Here is a 22,925-nt window from a genome sequence, read left to right on the forward strand (position 1 = left end):
AGCATTAGCCTTGAAGCTCTGAGAGACTCTGATGATGTCATGTTCACTTCTGATGTCTGTCAGCACAATGTGTCAAGGAGATCTTATGTGATTCTAGATCACTAGCTGCATCTATAATCTGCCTGGTCTAGTATAAGTCAATTTGTAAACACTGATGTATTGGATGATTTGAATGTATACAAGATCTCGATGACAGGACTCTATCAGGTCCTTCAGTAGTTCCACCCCAGGCTTTAGGTCTCTAACTTCAAGTGATCAAATCTCAGCCTAAAAGTTTAAATATTTTAGTTTATTTTAGATTAATCTTCTCCTTTCATTTGTTTATGAATTTATCATTAAGAATTAATATAAAAAATAAATATAATAAATGAGCATCTCATTATAAAAATTAAACCACAAAGACAAATGTTCCTTAAGGGTTTCATCCCCAATGAGTAATCTTGTAGCTGTGTGGTAGAAGAGACATTCTCTGAGGGATTCAGTCTTTATTATAAAAAAGACGAGGATTTACAGAGGAGAAACTACGTGTAGATCCTTCAAAAGGTCAAAGAGACAACAGCACTCCGGATGGATACCTCAAAGGTTAGCTTGTACACGTTTGGTGGTGATGCAGGCAGTGTTAGGCTCAAACTCGTCGGCCCCTGTAAGCACTTAGTCAACAATAACTGTAGAACCCTTGTTGTCTTCAAGTAATCTCCAAAGTTTATTCAATTCCGACTTTGTATAGTCGAAAAGTCGCAGACACCTGGTGAATAACCTTTAGAGATTGCTTGGAGACAACAAGAGTGCTACAGTTATTTTTGGCTAAGTACATGCAGATCCTGTTATAGTAAAATCATGGCATGTGGGGCACTTAAGAGACATCTCAAGACATTTCATATTAGAAACATTGCAAGATAAATCAATTAAGAGATATTGAGGCATCTCTGGATATGTCAGGTATTATTCATCTCAAGATATATCAGATAAGAGGCATTTCTGTATACATGATGTCAAAGACTTCTCTACAGACATAAGGTAGGGGACATCTCTATATAATGTACATCATGGAAGAGACATCTCTACATAATCAGTAAAGACACATCTTAATATAGAGTCCATCATCTGCGCTAAACGTGAGACAAGTGTATATACAGCAGGTAAAAGAGTAGAGACTCTAGATACACCAGGTATGAAACAGCTGTACATACACCAGGTAAGAGACATCTCTAGAAAAAGACATATTAAGCAGAACTTTCCAAAGTGGTTAAAACAATGGACCCTTATAAAGACACATAAGCTATATAGCTCAATGCCAATCTGCTGCTTTAAAGAATGGCATGATAGTATTGTATTTTTAAAACATCATACAATCAGCTCTTAGGGATGTAAGCATGTTTTTTTAATTTTGTAAGTTTGTCCATAACTCAAAAGGGTTTTTCACTGTCTTCTGGAACAAAACAGGTCCCTGGATATCTTTCTTACACCATGTTCCATTATTGCTGGCTGAACTTGAAGGATATTCTTTTTTCAATCATACAGTAATTAAGTGATAAGATGTGCCTCAACCATAATCCTGTTATAATAGAAAATGATTGATGTAGTTAGGGTCCTTTTAGACTGCCCAATTCTGGGCCACAGCAAACATCTCTCAATGAAATAACAAGTCAGTCGGTGCACCTTTTCATCGGAAAGTGCACGAGGATGAGCAATCACTACTAGAATTGTTCCCATACACTTTGCATTATGTCGGCAGCACATCCATAGTTTACACTGGAAGGTGTCCTACTGACCAGCAAGCATTTTTATACTGACATAAAAGATTGGGTCGGCCGACAAATAAGCATTATAAACATTCTTTCGGTTAAAGGTCCCTTAGAATTACTGTTCTTACTTTGTTCTTGGAGTCATTCTGTGTGATCTCGGTTCTTGTTTCCCCAGTAAAGATCAGTTTCATGGATGTCAATAACAAAACAAAAGTCTTAGAGTTTGTTTTTTCTGGACTGACTAATAATGAGATCCTGAAATTCTTCCTCTTCACACTATTCATTGTCATCTACTTTGCCACCATAGTGATCAATGTTGGCTTGGTAGCTATTGTCAAGAACACATCAACCCTCCAGAACCCAATGTACTACTTCCTGAGTTACCTCTCTCTGGTGGACATCTTTTATTCCTCTACCATAACTCCAAAGATGCTTTCTGACCTTATGTCCCAGAGGAGGACCATCTCCTTTGAAGGTTGTGCTCTTCAGTTCTTCTTCTATGCAGCTTTGGGATCCATTGAGACTCTTCTCCTCTCCACCATGTCCTATGACCGCTATGTTGCCATATGTCACCCTCTCCATTATATGACCATAATGACAAAGAAGAAATGTCTATCTCTTGTTCTCCTTTCCTTTTCCATTGGTTTTTTACAGTCTTCCGTACAGACCAGCTGTGCCTTTACTCTACAATTCTGTGGATCAAACTTTATCGACCATTTCTACTGTGATGTTCCACCAGTGCTCAGACTGTCTTGCTCAGATACCTCTGCCAGTGACATGGTCACTGTCTACATTGTAGGTGCTTTGGCCATTAGCTCATTAATGACTATCCTCATTTCATACACCCTTATTATCTTTTCTGTTACAAAAATTAGGTCCACAGAAAGTAGGAGGAAAGCCTTCAGTACCTGCACCTCACACCTCATGTGTGTCTTCATCTTCTATGGCACTGTTTTGTTTACATACATGCGTTCTCCCTCCAGTGTCTTTACCATACGGGACAAGGTGGCTTCTGTCTTCTACACAGCAGTGACACCAATGCTGAACCCCCTTATTTATAGTCTGAGGAACCAAAGTGTGAGAGGAATCATAATACAATTAGTCAAAGGTTTTCATGGTTTCCATGTAGCACTTCCCCAACTATGTGTAAATGAGCAGAAAAAAATTATGCAGCCCCAAACACCCACAGCATTTACAATAGAAGCAGAGAGGAGAATGATGAGGTGACCCTGCCATTGGAGACAATACCGCAAAGTTTCACCGATGCTCTTGATTCAGCTGGCTACCTGTATATGACCTTTGGGTGTAGAATGTGGTTGATATCGCACCTAATGTTATTGTACTTCACTGGTACTGTCCTTGTAGATTGACTCTTCTTTGCCTTTCCATGCCTCCATACATTCAGATTCATGTACACTTCCATGGACCTTAGCTTGTTCTCATGTTCTGGTCATCTTATGCGATGGGATCTATATTTGTGAAACACAATGCAGGAGTAGGGTCTATGCTCCATGACATTTGATTGGTTAGATGAGGAACCTGAGCGTTTTCTTACTCCACTCATTGGCATTTTAATGTGGACAAGTAATGACTGAAATGTCCTGATTGTCATCAATCATCCTAAGGACCTCATGTATTCACCATCTATAGGTCAGCTGTGAGTAGGCTGATAGACCTCAGTGGTAGGGAAGAGCTGGGTCTATATTTCTTATTCACGTCTTGTTTTTTCTTTTCCCTTCTTCATGAGATTGTCCCTTTTCTGCCCATATTTATAGCTCTACTCTCATGATACTCTATTATATCCACATCACAAGCCCCCAGAATATTCCCCGCCATGAGAGATTATGAGCGATCTCCTGTTGTTTGTTTAGATACTTCTGACTACTCATTATTTCATTTCTTGTTGCAGACTCTCTCCTTTACCAAAATAGTACATAAATCCCTTGGACGTAAGAAAATATGGTTGTGTTATTGTGCATATTACTGATGTTATCGTGCCGTTATCATGATACACATATTTATAGCACTGCTGTCCTCGAATCTGGCCGAGAAGCCATGGAACACAATGGCCCAAATACAACCACAACCTCTGTATCCTCTCAGCAACAGTACTGCAAAATATTCCTCCTGCAGAAGGTAGAAAGCTGTCTCTATACTGCCACCTAGAGGTAGCGACCATGTACCTCAATGTTAAACCCTTTATAGAGTTCTTAAATGTAACCCAACATCAGTTTTAGACTGCACTAACCATGTCCAATACCAATAGGCTTCCTCATTACAAAAACAGGCTGTGGGAATTTACAGAAAGTATCATTTAAAAAGGATCAAACAGGGAGAAACCTATCAATCAAGCAAAGTTAAACGTGGAGAAGTCAGAGGTGAAAGAATATATTATTAAGCCAAAAGAATGTGCACCCCCTTTAATAATTGAGTTTGGCCATACCAATTTTGCCACATCCAGTTTGCAGTGGACACACCCAGTGCAAACTGCTTCATAAAATCGAGCCCACAGCCATGCAATCTCCTTGGACATGCATGGCACTTTCATAGGATGTAAACCTGGCACTATCATAGGATGTAAACATGGCACTATCATAGGATGTAAACATGGCACTATCATAGGATGTAAACATGGCACTATCATAGGATGTAAACATAACACTATAAGGGATGTAAGCATGGCACTGTCATAGGATGTAAACATGGCACTGTCATAGGATGTAAACATGGCACTGTCATAGGATGTAAACATGGCACTATCATAGGATGTAAACATGGCACTATCATAGGATGTAAGCATGGCACTGTCATAGGATGTAAACATGGCACTATCATAGGATGTAAACATGGCACTGTCATAGGATGTAAACATAACACTATAAGGGATGTAAGCATGGCACTGTCATAGGATGTAAACATGGCACTATCGTAGGATGTAAACATGGCACTATCATAGGATGTAAACATGGCACTATCATAGGATGTAAACATGGCACTGTCATAGGATGTAAACATGGCACTGTCATAGGATGTAAACATGGCACTGTCATAGGATGTAAACATGGCACTGTCATAGGATGTAAACATGGCACTGTCATAGGATGTAAACATGGCACTATAAGGGATGCAAACATGGCACTATCATAGGATGTAAACATGGCACTATCATAGGGAGTTAACATGGAACTATCATAGGATGTAAACATGGCACTGTCATAGGATGTAAACATGGCACTATCATAGGATGTAAACATGGCACTATGATAGGATGTAAGCATGGCACTATGATAGGGAGTTAACATGGAACTATCATAGGATGTAAACATGGCACTATCATAGGATATAAACATGGCACTATCATAGGATGTAAGCATGGCACTATGATAGGGAGTTAACATGGAACTATCATAGGATGTAAACATGGCACTATCATAGGATATCAACATGGCACTATCATAGGGAGTTAACATGGAACTATCATAGGATGTAAACATGGCACTATCATAGGATGTAAACATGGCACTATCATAGGATGTAAACCTGGCACTGTCATAGGATGTAAACATGGCACTTATCATAGGATGTAAACATGGCACTATCATAGGATGTAAGCATGGCACTGTCATAGGATGTAAACATGGCACTATAAAGGATGCAAACATGGCACTATGATAGGATGTAAGCATGGCACTATGATAGGATGTAAGCATGGCACTATGATAGGGAGTTAACATGGAACTATTATAGGATGTAAACATGGCACTATCATAGGGAGTTAACATGGAACTATCATAGGATGTAAACATGGCACTATCATAGGATATAAACATGGCACTATCATAGGATGTAAGCATGGCACTATCATAGGATATCAACATGGCACTATCATAGGGAGTTAACATGGAACTATCATAGGATGTAAACATGGCACTATCATAGGATATCAACATGGCACTATCATAGGGAGTTAACATGGAACTATCATAGGATGCAAACATGGCACTATCATAGGATGTAAACATGGCACTATCATAGGATGTAAACATGGAACTATTATAGGATGTAAACATGGCACTGTCATAGGATATAAACATGGCACTATCATAGGGAGTTAACATGGAACTATCATAGGATATAAACATGGCACTATCATAGGGAGTTAACATGGAACTATCATAGGATGTAAACATGGCACTATCATAGGATGTAAACATGGCACTATCATAGGGAGTTAACATGGAACTATCATAGGATGTAAACATGGCACTATCATAGGATATCAACATGGCACTATCATAGGGAGTTAACATGGAACTATCATAGGATGTAAACATGGCACTATCATAGGATATCAACATGGCACTATCATAGGGAGTTAACATGGAACTATCATAGGATGCAAACATGGCACTATCATAGGATGTAAACATGGCACTATCATAGGATGTAAACATGGAACTATCATAGGATGTAAACATGGCACTGTCATAGGATATAAACATGGCACTATCATAGGGAGTTAACATGGAACTATCATAGGATATAAACATGGCACTATCATAGGGAGTTAACATGGAACTATCAGGATGCAAACATGGCACTATCATAGGATGTAAACATGGCACTATCATAGGATGTAAACATGGCACTATCATAGGATGTAAACATGGCACTATCATATGATGTAAACATGGCACTATCATAGGATGTAAACATGGCACTATAAGGGATGTAAACATAGCACTATCATAGGATGTAAACATGACACTATAATGGATCAACTTCCTCTGGATCAACTTCCAGGATAACAGGCCGAACTGAATGGACAAATGTCTTTTTTCGGCCATATGTACTATGTTACTATGATGTAAGCATGGCGCTGTCATAGGATATAAACATGGGACTATCATAGGATGAAAACATGGCACTATCATAGGATGTAAAAATAGCACTATCATAGGATGTAAACATGGCACTATGATAGGTAGTTAACATGGCACTATCATAGGATGCAAACATGGCACTATCATAGGATGTAAACATGGCACTATCATAGGATGTAAACATGGCAATATAAGGGATGTAAGCATGGCACTATCATAGTATGTAAACATGCCACTATCATAGGATGTAAACATGGCACTATCATAGGATGAAAATGTAACGGAACGCCTAGCACCCCGACCGGGTACCTCCGTCGATAGTTGCTCCTAGTGCTTCCAGAGGACTCCAAGCACTCCACTTGACACCGTCAGCACTGCAGACCCCATGAACCACCGAAGCTTGGTGGAGGTCTCGCCGTCTCCTACCCACCCTGGACCTACGACAAGGCTCCAGGCTCCAGTGGGTGAACCTCTCCTAAATCCAGAGACAGGAACCAGGAGCAAGCTCTTACAAGAGCTTATACTCAGGGGAGTATTGTGATATAGCAAAGAGTGTAGTTATTCCATCCCCCAAACATGAGCCAAGACTTCATGAAGGTATAAAACAGGAACACTCTTTATTTAAAACACAAGCATTGATTTATACACATCTTCCAACAATGTTACCACCCCCAGGGTTTTGTAAAAACAGCCAATCAAATGTATTTACAGTATTCAACCTTCCCAGCAATTGTACACAAAATCCCCTTCCCTCTGTCTGTAACGCAATAAACAAAATACAATGAGCATTGTCTGAGACGCAATTAACTAACACAATGAGCATTGTCTGAGACGCAATCGACAAAATACAATTACCAAACGTAATGGACTAACTTGAACCCTGGTCTAATTCGTGGGGGTGAGAGTTCAAGTTAGTCCTTTGTGAACAAATGAGGCCTGGCTAATGAGAGGGCCCATAATCCTGGGGCAAGAGGCTAGTAGCCAGGCCCCTCCAAAACCCAGTGGCGAGGTTGGTTTCGCCACAGTAAACATGGCACTATAAGGGATGTAAACATAGCACTATCATAGGATGTAAACATGGCACTATCATAGGATGTAAACATGGCACTATAAGGGATGTAAACATGGCAATATAAGGGATGTAAGTATGGCACTATCATAGAATGTAAACATGGCACTATCATAGGGAGTTAACATGGCACTATCATAGGATGTAAACATGGCACTATAAGGGATGTAAACATGGCACTATCATAGGATGTAAACATGGCACTATCATAGGATGCCACCATTGGATCAGGTCAGTTGATGACATTTTTAAACTGCTAAACCTCTGAGAGCATAATATTCTTCTAAAGCCTGTTGTGTCTTCTTATTATAGTTCTTCAACACAGTGATAGCCAGATATCCCTCAAAGGAAAGAAAACCGAGCAAAGGGGTGTCCCCATTACAGAAATCACCAAATCCACCAAATTAAGTGGCCCCTAAGCCAGTTATCCATCCACAGACAGCTGTTTCGGGGTGTTGCCCCTCATCAGTGTGGAGTAGGATTCTGGCTAACCGGGAGCAATGCCTTGGAGACTACTCAAACAAAACAATAGCTAATCTTAGGGAGACCAGCTACAGAAAACCCTGTGGACCCTCATTTAAGAGTCTCGACACAGCAATCCAAAGTGCAAAGCTCCCTGGGAAACAGTAATATGCTAAATAGTTGTGAAGCCCCAGTTATGGGTCTTCAACTGGCTTAGGTCTTCCCCGTCACATCCTTAAAGCTTGTAAAAGAGCGGGATCTTGACATAGGGGCCACTTAATATGGTGGATTTGGTGATCTCTGTAATGGGGACACCCCTTTGCTCAGTTTTCCTTCCTTTGAGGGATATCTGGCTATCACTGTGTTGAAGAACCATAACTGGGGCTCCACAACTATTTAGCATATTACTGTTTCCCAGGGAGCTTTGCACTTTGGATTGCTGAGTCAAGACTCTTAAATGAGGCTCCACAGTGTTTTCTGTAGCTGGTCTCTCTAAGATCAGCCATTGTTTTGTTTGAGTTATTATAGTTCTTGTGATGATGGCACTTCCTCACACAGTTTGGACTTCTATAAGGCTTGTTCCACAGGAGCGAGTCCATTGTGGGAATCACGTTCAGTGTGTGAGCGTGATCCTTCCTGGACTTGCAGGAGCACATGACACTACCATGATTTATAATCTTATGTGCCTCTGCTTGACCTTACTAATACAGGATCATACTGACAGCTTTATTCACTATGATTCTGCAACGTGCTTCCCCTCAGGGCCGATCGTGTCCCAGGTCTATAGGAAGGCCAAGTGGTGTGGTGCGACCCCAATAGTTTTCTGTGTGTTTCACGGTGTTCCTACCTGGATACCGTCGCTCCCCAGGGCTTGGCTCCGAAGCAATAAAAGGGATAAGTAATGGTGGAGGTGGAGAAATAGTCGAGTCCAGACTTTTATAAAGAAAGTTCAACAGCTTTACTTGCATCAACTTGCATCCAGACAATATGCAGTCTTTCTCTTGGTTCCAGCAGGCTTTGGCATAAGCTGGCAGGCAAACTTGAGTACTTGGCTTTATCCCTCTGCTGTGCTAAGCTTGACTCTATTCTGGCAGCTGGACTTTGTAGCGATTCTGGTACCTCTGTAGTGAGTGGAGTGGGGTGCCTTTGTGCCTTTGACTTTTGACCTCCTAGTGACACTCTGTCTGTAGGTGAATCTGCAAGGAGTCATGGTCCTCTATGAGCTGCTTCCCTTTTGAGACTTCTGCTGAAGGAGGGGGAACTTTCCCCTTTCTGCTACATCTTGGCTCATCTTTTTAGCTCCACCGTCTAGACTAGACTGGAAAAAAATAGAACTGCAACCCCTCCCTTTGGTAGGAAACAGGACTGGCCCACTTCTGCCCAAAAAAGGAAGAATGGAATGGTAAGTTCCATTCTATCTAAGGATCTCTCTCTGCCAGATACACACCGCCATCTGCTGGAGAACCAGGCACATTACATGAACATAACAGTTTCATAGCAATAATAGGAATGCACAGTGTAAGAGGACCTGAAAAAAATACACAGATGACATTAGGGTTAGCCCATTATAGACAGTAGCGGAGGGTAAGAATGGTAATACCACTCTAGGGTATTACAATTTTGTAGAAGGAAGGTCAAGCAGTGGTACACAGCATTATAAATCATGATAATGCATTGTGCTGCTGCAAGTCCAGAACAGAGGATCACGCTCAGTTACGTTGTGTGATTCCCGCAATGGACTAGCTTCTGTGAAACAGCCCTTATAGAGGTTCAAACTGTGTGAGGAAGTACCATCATCACAAGAACTATAAATCAGGTGCTTCATGAAATCAGCTTCCATGTTGGAGCAGCCGCACACCACCCTGAGATTAGCATGCACAATGCTAAGCAGTAGCTGGGGTAGTGTACAGCACGTTGTCACTGGACTCTTGAGCAGTTGCGCACAAGCTTGAGGTCAATATACACAATGCCAAGCATTAGAGGAGAGCAAATTTCCTGAAATTAATTTGTGGTCCAATTTCATCCATTTGTCCACCAAAGTCTACGAGTTCAGAATAAATTCGGTCCAAATCAAAAGTGCCCAAATTTCCATAAAAAGTCATGTATGACATTCCTAGGACTATATCCAACCCCTTTCAAGCTCCTTAACACCAAGTAAAAGCAACATATATAGCTATGGGTAACCAGATGGTGGCCAGAGATAACAGATTATCGGGAACAAGCATTCGCAGGCACAGTCATTCCCGATAATCGGGACGATTATTGGTTCATCTAAATCAACCTTATCACTAACTATCTATTGTCCTTCTCCTCTACTGTCTTCTCGTCATTGTGAAACACACGACTGCAGAGAACTGAATGGCCAGCCATCTAACCACATGTCTTTCCACCTAACCAAATAACGACATAAGGCAACTAGTTTTGTTGGAGTGAGGGTCCGTCACAGCTTTATTTATTTTTTTAATTGTTCTTACAAAAAGCACCAAAACGCTATCAAAACGCTAAGAACCACTTCCAGGAGGGTGAGAAGCGATATGCCAACCACTGTACCACAGTGGGCAAGTCCGCCTTCTCCTCCGCTCTTAGTATTTGATTTCAATCGACCTCCAGCTGTGACTTAAACAACGGCGACTGTGAAAAGAAAGATATGTGAGCCAAAACACAACACGGAAGAAAAACAAAGGGCGGGAGGGTGGGAAAAATGCCTGATGAAGGTGTCGGTGAAAAGAGGCTGAGGTGGGTAAGCCCTCCTAATATATTAACTCTGGGGGAGGGGCAGGAGCAACCATCTTGGCTGAAAACCGAAGGGGGAGAGGGGGGGAGTGACCAGAAACCCCTATAAGGCAGCAGCAGTGACTGTGGACAAAAACACCCCTGCTGGCCAAACCATCATGCTTGCCAGCAGGAAGACATGAGTAGCTTAACCTATGGGCTCCCAACACAGTCTTTGCAGTCAAAAACGCCCTCGCTATTCGCTGTGACGTTCACTATCACTGACATTAAACTAGTTGTTTTCAGTGAGTTAAGGTTTCTATGTGCCAAACGTCCTATCCCTCTTATGTATAAACCCCGGAAACACAAGCATTTCCTATGTTATTGTCACGACCGCTACCCCAGCAGCAGTCGTGTCGCACCAGACGGAGGGGAAGGGGGACCCTTATCTACGGATGGGAATAGTATGGCCACCCCTGACTAACCCTAAGCTGGCACCTGTCTGCCCTGATACCCTAGACGGGGTGTGAACCCGTGCGGCGAGCAGGATGCCTAAACCCTCAGTCACCCTAAAGCCTAGAGTGGGGAAAGGCCGATGGGAGCACTAGTCACCATCACTCATGTCTAGGAGAATAGCAGGGGAAGACAGCAACAAACAAACTATATCAGAGATGGACTTATCCAGTCACGAGCAGAGAAGGCGATCCCAATCACGACAGTCCACACCGGACAAGAGCTCCACAGCAACACCATCAAACGATCTCCTTCAAAGGTCAGAATAGAACTGGAAGTAAGGACTATATCTGGCAATGACTGCAAGTGAAAGTGAAACTAATATAGTAGCTGGGAGTGGCAGACAGGACTCACCTGAGAAGGATGCCTACAAACTCCCAGTCAGGACAAAAAGGTTCACAAGGCAAAACCCAGATGACATACCCTGAACCACGGAGCAAACTCACAAGCTATCGCGAGTAGCAAGTCGCTGCGACCTTCTCCTCCCAGACCTGTCTGGATCAGTCACAGTCGTGACAGTACCCCCCTTTCTACGAGGGGCCCCTGGACCCTCAAAACCAGGCCTCTCCGGATGGGAGCTATGAAAAGCCCGAATGAGTCTGTCCGCTTTTATCTCTGAGGCTGGAACCCACATTCTCTCTTCGGAACCATAACCTTTCCAGTGCACCAGGTACTGAAGAGAGCAGCGAACATATCGTGAATCAACAATCTTTTCTACCTGAAACTCAAGACTGCCATCAACAACCACCGGTGGAGGCGGTAGTGGCAATGGTTCAGGAGGTTCTACATATCTCTTAAGCAGAGATCTGTGGAAGACATTATGGATCCTTAGAGTCTGAGGTAGCTCCAGACGAAAAGCCACCGGGTTAATGATCTTAATTACCCTATAAGGACCAATAAATCTCGGACCTAATTTCCACGAGGGAACCTTCAACTTGATATTTCTGGTAGACAACCACACCAAGTCATTCACCCCAAGGTCCGGACCTTCAGAGCGCTTCCTATCAGCCGCACGTTTGTATCTACCACCAATTCTCTTCAAACTTTCTTGCACACTCTGCCACACTGAAGAAAGTGAAGACGCAAATCGTTCCTCCTCGGGAATCCCAGACGGCCCCCCCTCACTAAACGTACAAAACTGAGGATGGAAACCATACGCACCAAAAAATGGTGACTTATCGGTGGATTCTTGACGACGATTATTAATGGCAAACTCGGCTAACGGTAAATAAGATGACCATTCCTCCTGATTTTCGGAAACAAAGCATCTCAAATATGTCTCTAGGTTTTGATTGGTACGTTCAGTCTGACCGTTGGACTGTGGATGGAAAGATGAAGAAAACGACAGATGAACCCCTAAACGAGAACAAAAAGCTTTCCAAAATTTAGAAACAAATTGGGTACCACGATCCGAAACAATATCGGAAGGGACCCCGTGAAGCTTCACGATGTGGTCAATAAAAACCTGAGCCAGTGTGTTAGCATTAGGCAATGCGGCAAGAGCAATAAAGTGCACCATTTTACTGAATCTGTCAACAACTACAAGGATAACAGTCTTCCCCGCTGATACTGGTAGATCCGTAATGAAATCCATTGACAGGTGCGTCCAAGGCCTGTTGGGGATGGCCAGAGGTAAAAGACGCCCTGCCGGACGAGTATGATCTACCTTAGAACGAGCACAGGTAGCACATGCAGACACAAAATTCAACACCTCCTGGCGCCATTTAGGCCACCAGAACCGACGAGACACTAACTCAGAGGTTGCCCTACTACCTGGGTGTCCTGCCAGTGTGGAGTTATGGTGTTCTTTTAGTATCTCCAGTCGTAAATTTTCTGGCACAAACAGTTTACCCGAGGGGCAGGAGGCCGGGGCGTCCCCCTGAGCTTCCAACACCCTCCCCTCCAAACCTGAGTGTAATGCAGAGACCACCACCCCCTTTTGCAAAATGGGCTCTGGTACCTCAACATCACCCCCTTCAGGAAAACTTCGAGATAATGCATCCGCCTTAGTATTTTTTGCCCCCGGGCGATAGGTTATTACAAAATTAAACCTAGTAAAAAATAACGACCACCGAGCCTGTCTAGGGGTGAGACGTTTAGCAGACTCCAGATACAATAAGTTTTTGTGATCAGTAATCACCGTGACGGGATGAACCGCCCCCTCCAAAAAATGACGCCACTCCTCAAAAGCCAACTTAATAGCCAAAAGTTCCCTGTTGCCAATATCATAGTTCCTTTCTGCAGTAGACAATTTCTTCGAAAAGAAAGCACACGGACGCCATTCACCAGGGGACGGGCCCTGAGATAGTACCGCTCCCACCCCCACCTCTGATGCGTCAACCTCTACAATAAAAGGAAGCGAGACATCTGGCTGTACAAGAATAGGGGCCGAGGTGAATCTCTCCTTCAGAGATGCAAAGGCAGTTTTGGCTGCATGTGACCATTTGGAAAAATCGGATCCCTTTCGGGTCATGTTCGTCAGTGGTTTGACCACCAAGGAATAGTTTTTTATAAACTTTCTATAAAAATTGGCAAACCCCAGGAAGCGTTGCAATGCCTTCAGGTTCTCAGGCAGATCCCAGTCTATAATCGCCCGGACTTTCTCTGGATCCATGCGGAAACCTGAATCTGACAACACATACCCCAGAAATGGCAGTTCTTTTACGGCGAACACACATTTTTCTAACTTAGCAAACAATTTGTTGGCCCTTAATATCTGCAGCACTTGTCTCACATGGATCTTATGTGTATCCAGATCCGGGGAATAGACCAGGATGTCATCAAGATATATCACAACAAATCTCCCGATAAGGTGACTAAAAATATCGTTGACAAAATGTTGGAATACCGCAGGCGCATTAGTAAGACCAAATGGCATGACCAGATTTTCATAATGCCCTTCCGGAGTATTAAAAGACGTCTTCCACTCATCCCCCTCTTTGATGCGAACCAGGTTATAGGCTCCTCTGAGATCTATTTTGGAGAACCATTTAGCACCAGCAACCTGATTAAAGAGGTCGGGAATGAGAGGAAGAGGATAGGGATCTCGGATAGTTATCCGGTTTAATTCCCGGAAATCCAGGCAAGGACGTAGGCCCCCATCTTTCTTTTTAACGAAAAAGAACCCTGCAGCCACAGGTGAAGAAGAGGGTCTGATGTGTCCCTTAGCCAAACTCTCATAAATATAATCTTTCATAGCCTTCCTCTCTGGGCCGGAAAGATTGTATAACCGGGTTTTAGGTAGTTTGGCCCCAGGTAGTAGATTAATCGGGCAATCATATGGACGATGAGGTGGTAACCCCTGACAACCCTTCTCAGAGAACACATCCATAAAATCTGACAGAAAGGCAGGTAAAGATGTTACAGAGAGTGTAGAGCACCTACTACTCAAGCAGTTGTCCTTACAATGTTCACCCCACTTCACAATCTCCCAGGCCTGCCAATCCACCACTGGATTGTGAGTCACCAGCCAGGGAAGCCCCAATACCATAGGAGCCGGAAGACCGTCCAGGATATAACAAGAGATATGCTCTTTATGGAGGTCCCCTACCTGCAGATGGATATTATGAATGATCTGAGTTAACTCTTTCTGAGTAAGAGGGGTGGAGTCGATGGCAAAAACAGGAATAGTTCTGCGTATCGGTTCTGGAGTAAAACCCAGAGCCTGAGCAAACCGTGAATCCACCAAGTTGACCCCCGCCCCACTGTCCAAAAAGACGGAACAGATCTCAGTCTTATTGCCCGCCTCAACGGTAGCGGACAACAAAAACTGAGACATGCGTATGGAGGAAACAAATACGCCCAGACTGTTATCCTCCGCACAATCTGGGGACTCTAGTTTTCCCGGCGGCTCCTTTGTTTGTGGTCTCTTGGGTTCTGAGGGACAAACCTTTACAAAATGACCCCTCCCCCCACAACGAAAACAAACCTCTGACCTACAGCGGAACTTAGGAGGATTCACCCGTCTAGTGGCGCCCCCTATTTGCATTGGTTCGACTGGATCATAACAAACCGATCCCTGCCCTATAGAGACCTCCGTAAAATTTTATAGTCTCTCCCTGAGTCGTCTGTCGATTCTTATGGACAGAGACATAGCAGCCTCAAGAGACCCAGGGACCTCGTATACCGCCAGCGCGTCTTTTCATTTTTCAGACAACCCCTGGCAGAACTGACTCCTAAGGGCCGAGTCGTTCCATAACGTATCAGTAGCCCACCTACGGAATTCGGAACAAATTTAGTTCAGCAGACCGGTTCTCCTGCCGAAGTCCACGTAGCTTAGACTCAGCCAGTGAGACCCTGTCCGGGTCATCATATACGAGACCCAGGGCTTCAAAAAACTCCTCCACTGATCGTAAGGCCAGAGAGTCTGATGGTAGGGAGAAAGCCCAAGCCTGCGGATCTCCTTGCAGGAGAGAAATTACAATACCCACCCGTTGTTCCTCACCGCCGGAGGATCTAGGGCGTAACCTGAAGAACAATTTGCAAGCTTCTCTGAAGGTTACAAATTGGTCTCTCCCTCCTGAGAACCTGAGCTTTTGGCTCAGGAGTACCTTGGTTTCCCGTAGCAACGGTGGAACCCAAGGATGGCTGCTGCTGCTGCAGCACTGTTGCTTTTCATCCTGCCACTTCAAGGGATAATCCCTGTAATTGTTTCGCCAAAACCGTAACCGGATCCATAGTGGAACAGAAAAAATACAAAGCAAAACAGCAAGCAAAAAAAATAAAAAAGAAATGTCTTTTTCTTTTTTTTTAAAAGGCCAGATATACTGTCACGACCGCTACCCCAGCAGCAGTCGTGTCTCACCAGACGGAGGGGAAGGGGGACCCTTATCTACGGATGGGAATAGTATGGCCACCCCTGACTAACCCTAAGCTGGCACCTGTCTGCCCTGATACCCTAGACGGGGTGTGAACCCGTGCGGCGAGCAGGATGCCTAAACCCTCAGTCACCCTAAAGCCTAGAGTGGGGAAAGGCCGATGGGAGCACTAGTCACCATCACTCATGTCTAGGAGAACAGCAGGGGAAGACAGCAACAAACAAACTATATCAGAGATGGACTTATCCAGTCACGAGCAGAGAAGGCGATCCCAATCACGACAGTCCACGCCGGACAAGAGCTCCACAGCAACACCATCAAACGATCTCCTTCAAAGGTCAGAATAGAACTGGAAGTAAGGACTATATCTGGCAATGACTGCAAATGAAAGTGAAACTAATATAGTAGCTGGGAGTGGCAGACAGGACTCACCTGAGAAGGATGCCTACAAACTCCCAGTCAGGACAAAAAGGTTCACAAGGCAAAACCCAGATGACATACCCTGAACCACGGAGCAAACTCACAAGCTATCGCGAGTAGCAAGTCGCTGCGACCTTCTCCTCCCAGACCTGTCTGGATCAGTCACAGTCGTGACAGTTATATACTGGTTATGTCAAGTCTACTGTGTCATCACTACATCAGTTATAGTCCCTCATGATTTGCTGAGGCTGCCTGCAAGGCATTGTGGGCAAGTCCGCCAGTGTGCTGCACAAGACCATGTAATCCTTCTTCCTCTCTGTCCTCTGATCTGTAAAATGATGGAAGCCATTTTGAGTGATTCTTGCAGGACAAAAAATAAAAGTTCCAGATTCACTGAAAACCACAGCTTTTGGGACATTTGTAACAAATTTGTGTATAATCAATTGTTTTATCTCTACTAAGCACCTGTGTAAGGAAATACTATGGTCACCACCTGGAACCCCAACCTGCAAACTCAGAAACTTCTACCAATGCTCCTTAACCACGCTAGGTCGTAGGAATCTAAGGGTACCCCTAGTTTCTTCACCAGAGCTTACCACAAGGCTGGATGAACTTGACCTCTAGGAATCATGCTTACATCGGTGGTGCTAGCCTGCTAGAAGAAGACCTACCATAATGCCCGGGGTGCAAACAGTGGTAGCCAGAAAGGGTCCATACCAGGAGAGAACAGTAGATGAATGATTAATCCAGGTATTAGCCATGGTCAGAATACCAGGTGGACCAGAAGAAGCCAACTCAGCAATTAAGAGGTTAATCTCCAGAAAACAGCCATGGCCAATATACCAGGAGGATCAATAGAAGCCAATTCAGATGACAAGAGGGTGTTCCAGGAGCTATCCATGGTCAGGACATAGAGGGTAAACAAGCAGGTGTAGAGCTAAAGTACAAAGGAGGAAGCAGAGCTAGGACACCATATACACAATCACTTAAGTACTCCGCTTAGCTCTAGGATTGGATGCTGAACCAAGAACCTGGTTGGCTCATCTTCCAGCCTCACTGATAGGTCACACTGCCAGGGCTTGACTGGTCAGCAAGCCTAAGATCAGCATGTTCAGCGAACCGGCAGGAGCTGGAGCAGAGGACATAGTGGCTCTGGCTGTCACAGTCAATAAAGTTGAATTTCCTCACATCGTTGCTCCCTGGGGCCTTTCAATGAAAGGAGGGTGCACCTTTTTTTCCCTCTGGGCACACCATGGTTTTTTGGGCTCCTGTCTAATTGTAGTTAGGGTGCCATTGATGTTAGGTGTTTGGATGGGTGCAAGGCACGGTGTGTAGAGTGCAATGTGCCAGCATATGGTGTAGGAGTCATGAAACCAGGCCAGAGATAGAATAATAAAACCTCAGCCGTGTTAGCCCCCCCATATCAAAATTTTTGAACAAAACATATGCAGTTGGTTAGATCTTTGTTAGATCAGGTTGGATCAATTGTTGTTTGCGTTAGATCTCATACAGAAGTAGAGGTATTAACAGTTATTTGCAGGGGGGGCTAACCCGTCATCAGCCCCCCCTTATCAAAAAATTGACCAAACAATTAGCTATTTTGGAAGATATTTGTTAGATCAGGTATGGTCAACTAGTTGTTTTGTTAGATCTCACATAATTACAGACTTATTAAGTGATTAATGAGGGGGGGCTAGCCCCCCCACATGTAATTTTCAGGTAAAATTTGATGCAGAGTAATAGGCCTTCGTTAGATCCGGTAAGATCAAGTGGTGTCAACGTTAGATCTCATATAATTACAGAGATATTTCACATAAAAACACAGATATTAGGTAGTATTAAATAGGGGGGCTAGCCCACCCACATGCAATTTTCTGGTAAAATTTGATTCAGACTAATAGATCTGCATTAGATCTGGTAAGATCAAGTGGTTTCAACGCTAGATCTCATATAATTACAGAGTATTTAATACTTCCTAATATCTGTGTTTTCATGTGAAAAATCTCTGTAATTATATGAGATCTAACGTTGAAACCACTTGATCTTACCGGATCTAACGAAGGCCTATTAGCCTGAATGAAATTTTACCAGAAAATTGCATGTGGGTGGGCTAGCCCCCCCTGACGTAATACCAAATATTCATAATATCTCTGTAATTATATGAGATCTAACGTTGACACCACTTGATCTTACCGGATCTAACGAAGGCCTATTAGTCTGCATCAAATTTTACAAGCCCCCCCTCATTAATCACTTAATAAGTCTGTAATTATGTGATATCTAACAAAACAACTAGTTGATCATACCTGATCTAACAAATATCTTCCAAAATAGCTAATTGTTTGGTCAATTCTTTGATAAGGGGGGGCTGATGACGGGTTAGCCCCCCCTGCAAATAACGGTTAATATCTCTACTTCTGTATGAGATCTAACGCAAACAATTGATCCAACCTGATCTAACAAAGATCTAACCAACTGCATATGTTTTGTTCAAAAACTTTGATATGGGGGGGGGGGGCTAACACGGCTGAGGTAATAATAAATGTCTCTCTTTACTATAGTTCAAAATAGGAGTTGTAGTACATCCAACTATAGTAAACAGTTCCAACTGTACACAGTGCAATTCTCTCCCAGATAAAGATGCATGGATTTACGCAAGGACAGGAGTTATGGCACTCTGTGTACACTATCTTGCTAAAGTCTCTCTTAGTAGTATCTATTACTGGCAACAGGGCTCTTGCAATAATGGCTGTGGTTTCCACTGTGGGATGCAGGGTTTTGAAGAAACATCTGGCCAGAATGTGTCCAGGGGTGAAGAGTGTCTTAACGGTGTACCCCACATCAGCAAAGTGTGAATGTAGTAGCAGAAAACCTTGTTGACTCCTGTACTTGGTCATGCAGATTCCAAGTTCTCCTCTTACTCCTCAACTCTATATTAAAACCCATGGTTGTGGAACAGGATGCAAAGCAAGTTCATATAGGTGTGATGGCTAGGGGTACACAAACTTTTGGTCAAATAGTGTATATTAATATCTACACCCAGCTTGGTCTAGTGTATGACCATGTGTGAACATTGATAGATTGGATGATTAGGATCCACACAGGTTCTCAATGACATCACACCACTTTATAAGAAGGGGACATGCGGTCATCAGAGTCTCTCTATACTGCAGACCTATAATTTCATGTGATCGGATCTCAGCCTGGAAAGAATGCATTAAGGGACGGTTTTATCATTAGGTAGGTTACTTGGTCTTTCTAATGTTAAATAAGCTATCGGCTTATTATAGAAAATGTTCCTTGAAGGTCTCGTCCCCAGTGAGTATTCTCTGGATTGTGTGGTAGAAGAGACCTTCTCTAAGGTATTCAGGCTTTATTATAAAAAGATCAGCATTTACAGAGGAGAAAGTACATTCAGATCCTGTTACATCAAAGTCATGGCATGTGGGAAACGTAAGAGATATCTCAACATATTACACAAGAGACAACCCAAGATATATCAGTTAAGAGAAGAAATCTCTACACAGCTCTGAATACATCAGATACAGTGCCTTTAAAAAGTATTTATACCCCTTGAACCCCTCCACATTTCTTTATGTTACACCTACAAACTTAAATGCTTTTATTGGGATTTTATGTGACCGACCAACACAAAGTATAAGTATGTGTGCGGTGAAAAGAAAATGAGACGTGATTTGGACAGTGTATTCAGCCTCCCAGAGTCAATACTTTGTAGTAGGACCACCTTTTGCTGCAATTAGAGCTCCAAGTCTTTTGGGGTCGGTCTCTACCAGCTTTGCACATCTAGAGGCTAACAATTGTGCCCACACTTCTTTGCAGAAAAGCTTGCGCTCAGTTCGACTGGACGGAGAGCGTCTGTGAGAAGCAATTTTCAAGTCTTGCCACAGATTCACAGTGGGGATTAGGTCTGGACTGTGACTGGGCCATTCTAACACATGATGATGCTTTGATCTGAACCATTCTATTGTAGCTCTGGCTGGATGTTGAGGTTCATTGTCCTGCTGGAAGGTGAACCTCCACCCCAGTCTCAGATTTTCCTCCAGGATCGCCCTGTATTTAGCTCCATCAATCTTTCTGTCAACTCTGACCAGCTTTCCTGTCTCTACTGAACAAAAGCTTCCCCCCAACATGATGCTGCCACCACCATGTCTCAAGGTAGGGATGATGTGTTTAGGGTGATGTACAAGGGGTATGAATACTTTTTCAAGACACTGTATGAGGCATCTCAAGTTATCAGGTAAGAGGCTTTACTGGATATATTATCTCAGAGACTTCTCTACAGACATTAAGGGATATCTCTATATAATTTACAGTGTTGTGCAAAAGTTTTGGGCAGGTGTGGAAAAATGCTGCAAAGTAAGAATGCCTTAAAATTGAAATGTAGAAGTATCTGCCTATATTTCTCAGCATTGACGACACCATTAATCCTAACCAAATCCTGAACATGTAAAAGACATCTCTACATGCAGATCCTGTTCATATGAAAGTTATGGCAGAGAATGTGGGACACTCTAGATATATCTCAAGAAACATCAGATAAGAGACAATCTAAAGAGACATTAAACAGAACTTACCAAAGTGGTTAAGATAAGGAAACCTTATGAAGAAACAACTGACAGTAAAACTGAATCATTTGCCAGTGAAGATCATAGACTAAATAGCTCAATGCCAGTCAGCTGCTTCAAAGGACAGCAGGACAAGGACAACACTGTATGTTAAAAGAGGCATATTCTTAAGTCAATAACTCAAGGGGGTTTCTCATGTTCTTCTGTGTCAAGAATTGTAAACTAGGATTACTTCTCAACACCTTCCTCCAGGCGAACATGAAGGCTTTTTTTTTCAAAAACATTTACTATGAAAAATAACCCCAGAGTGATACCATGTATCCAACCACAACCCTGGTTTATTAAATGTCTAATTTATTGTGTTATAGTTAGAATTTCTTATTGCTTTGCTTTCCTGGTTGAGGTTGGGATTTTTTTTATTGTTGTCATTTATAAAATCAGAATCTTTTTGATCTGTGTGATCTCAATTCTTTTGTTTCTCCAGTGAAGAAGATAAATTTTATGGATGTCACAAACCAAACAGTTGTAGAGTTTGTTTTTTCTGGATTGACAGATAATAACATCCTGAAATCCTTCCTCTTCATACTCTTCCTGCATGTCTACTTTGTTACCATAGTTGCCAATCTTGGCTTGGTGGCTATTGTCAGGACCACATCAACCCTCCAGAATCCAATGTACTACTTCCTAAGTTACCTGTCCTTGGTGGACATTTTTTATTCTTCTACAATAACTCCTAAGATGCTTGTGGGCCTTATCTGCTGGAAGAACACCATCTCCTTTGAAGGCTGTGCTCTTCAGTTTTTCTTCTATGCAGCTTTGGCAGCTACAGAGTCATTTCTCCTCTCCACCATGTCCTATGACCGCTATGTAGCTATCTGCCACCCTCTCCACTATGTGTCCATAATGACGAAGAAGAAATGTCTGTCTCTCGTTCTGGTTTCCTTCTCCATTGGCTTTTTACAGTCTTCTGTACAGACCAGCTTTGCTTTCACTGTACAATTCTGTGGGTCAGTCCTCATCAACCATTTCTACTGTGATGTTCCTTCTGTTCTCAGACTGTCTTGCTCAGATACTTCTACCAGTGGCATGGTCACTGTCTACATGGTAGGTTCTTTGGCCATCAGCTCATTGATGACTATCCTTATTTCATACACCCTCATTATCTTTTCTGTTACAAACATGAGATCCACAGAAGGTAGGAGGAAGGCTTTCAGTACCTGCTCCTCACACCTCATTTGTGTCTTCATCTTTTATTTCACTGTATTGTTCACATACTTGCGTTCTCCCTCCAGTGTCTTTACCATACGGGATAAGGTGGCTTCTGTCTTCTACACAGCAGTGACACCAATGCTGAACCCCCTTATTTATAGTCTGAGGAACCAAAGTGTAAGAGGAATCATAATTAAATTAGTCAAAAGTTTTCAGGGTCTCCATGCAGAGTTTCCCCAACTGTGTGTAAACTTCAGGAAGAAAATATGCAGTTCCAACCACCCACAGCATTATAGAAACTGAGAGTACAATGATGAACTATCTGACCCTTCCATTGGAGACAATACATTAAAGTCTTGCCGAGGCTCTTGGTTCTGTTTGTTTTCAGTGTAAACTATGGTTCATATCTGACCTCATGTATTTCTACTTTACCGGTGCCTTTCTGATAGAATTTTGTATCTCTTTTGATTCAGGCTTTTCCATGCCTCAACACTAGGGATGAGCGAATT

At 43.0% G+C, this 22,925-nt stretch overlaps 2 protein-coding genes across 2 annotated transcripts; both read left to right on the forward strand.

Annotated features, from left to right (window-relative positions):
- Positions 1-932: 932 nt before the first annotated feature.
- Positions 933-2,972, forward strand: LOC120990497 (olfactory receptor 1019-like). The gene is made up of 2 exons (XM_040419349.1): positions 933-939; positions 1,921-2,972. Exons 1-2 carry the CDS (start codon positions 933-935, stop codon positions 2,970-2,972), a joined length of 1,059 nt encoding a protein of 352 aa, XP_040275283.1.
- An 18,736-nt stretch (positions 2,973-21,708) lies between these two features.
- Positions 21,709-22,719, forward strand: LOC120990504 (olfactory receptor 1020-like). The gene has a single exon (XM_040419363.1). It carries the CDS (start codon positions 21,709-21,711, stop codon positions 22,717-22,719), a length of 1,011 nt encoding a protein of 336 aa, XP_040275297.1.
- The last annotated feature ends 206 nt before the right edge of the window (positions 22,720-22,925 follow it).

This window comes from Bufo bufo, chromosome 1 (genome assembly GCF_905171765.1).
Source record: "Bufo bufo chromosome 1, aBufBuf1.1, whole genome shotgun sequence".
NCBI lineage: Eukaryota > Metazoa > Chordata > Amphibia > Anura > Bufonidae > Bufo > Bufo bufo.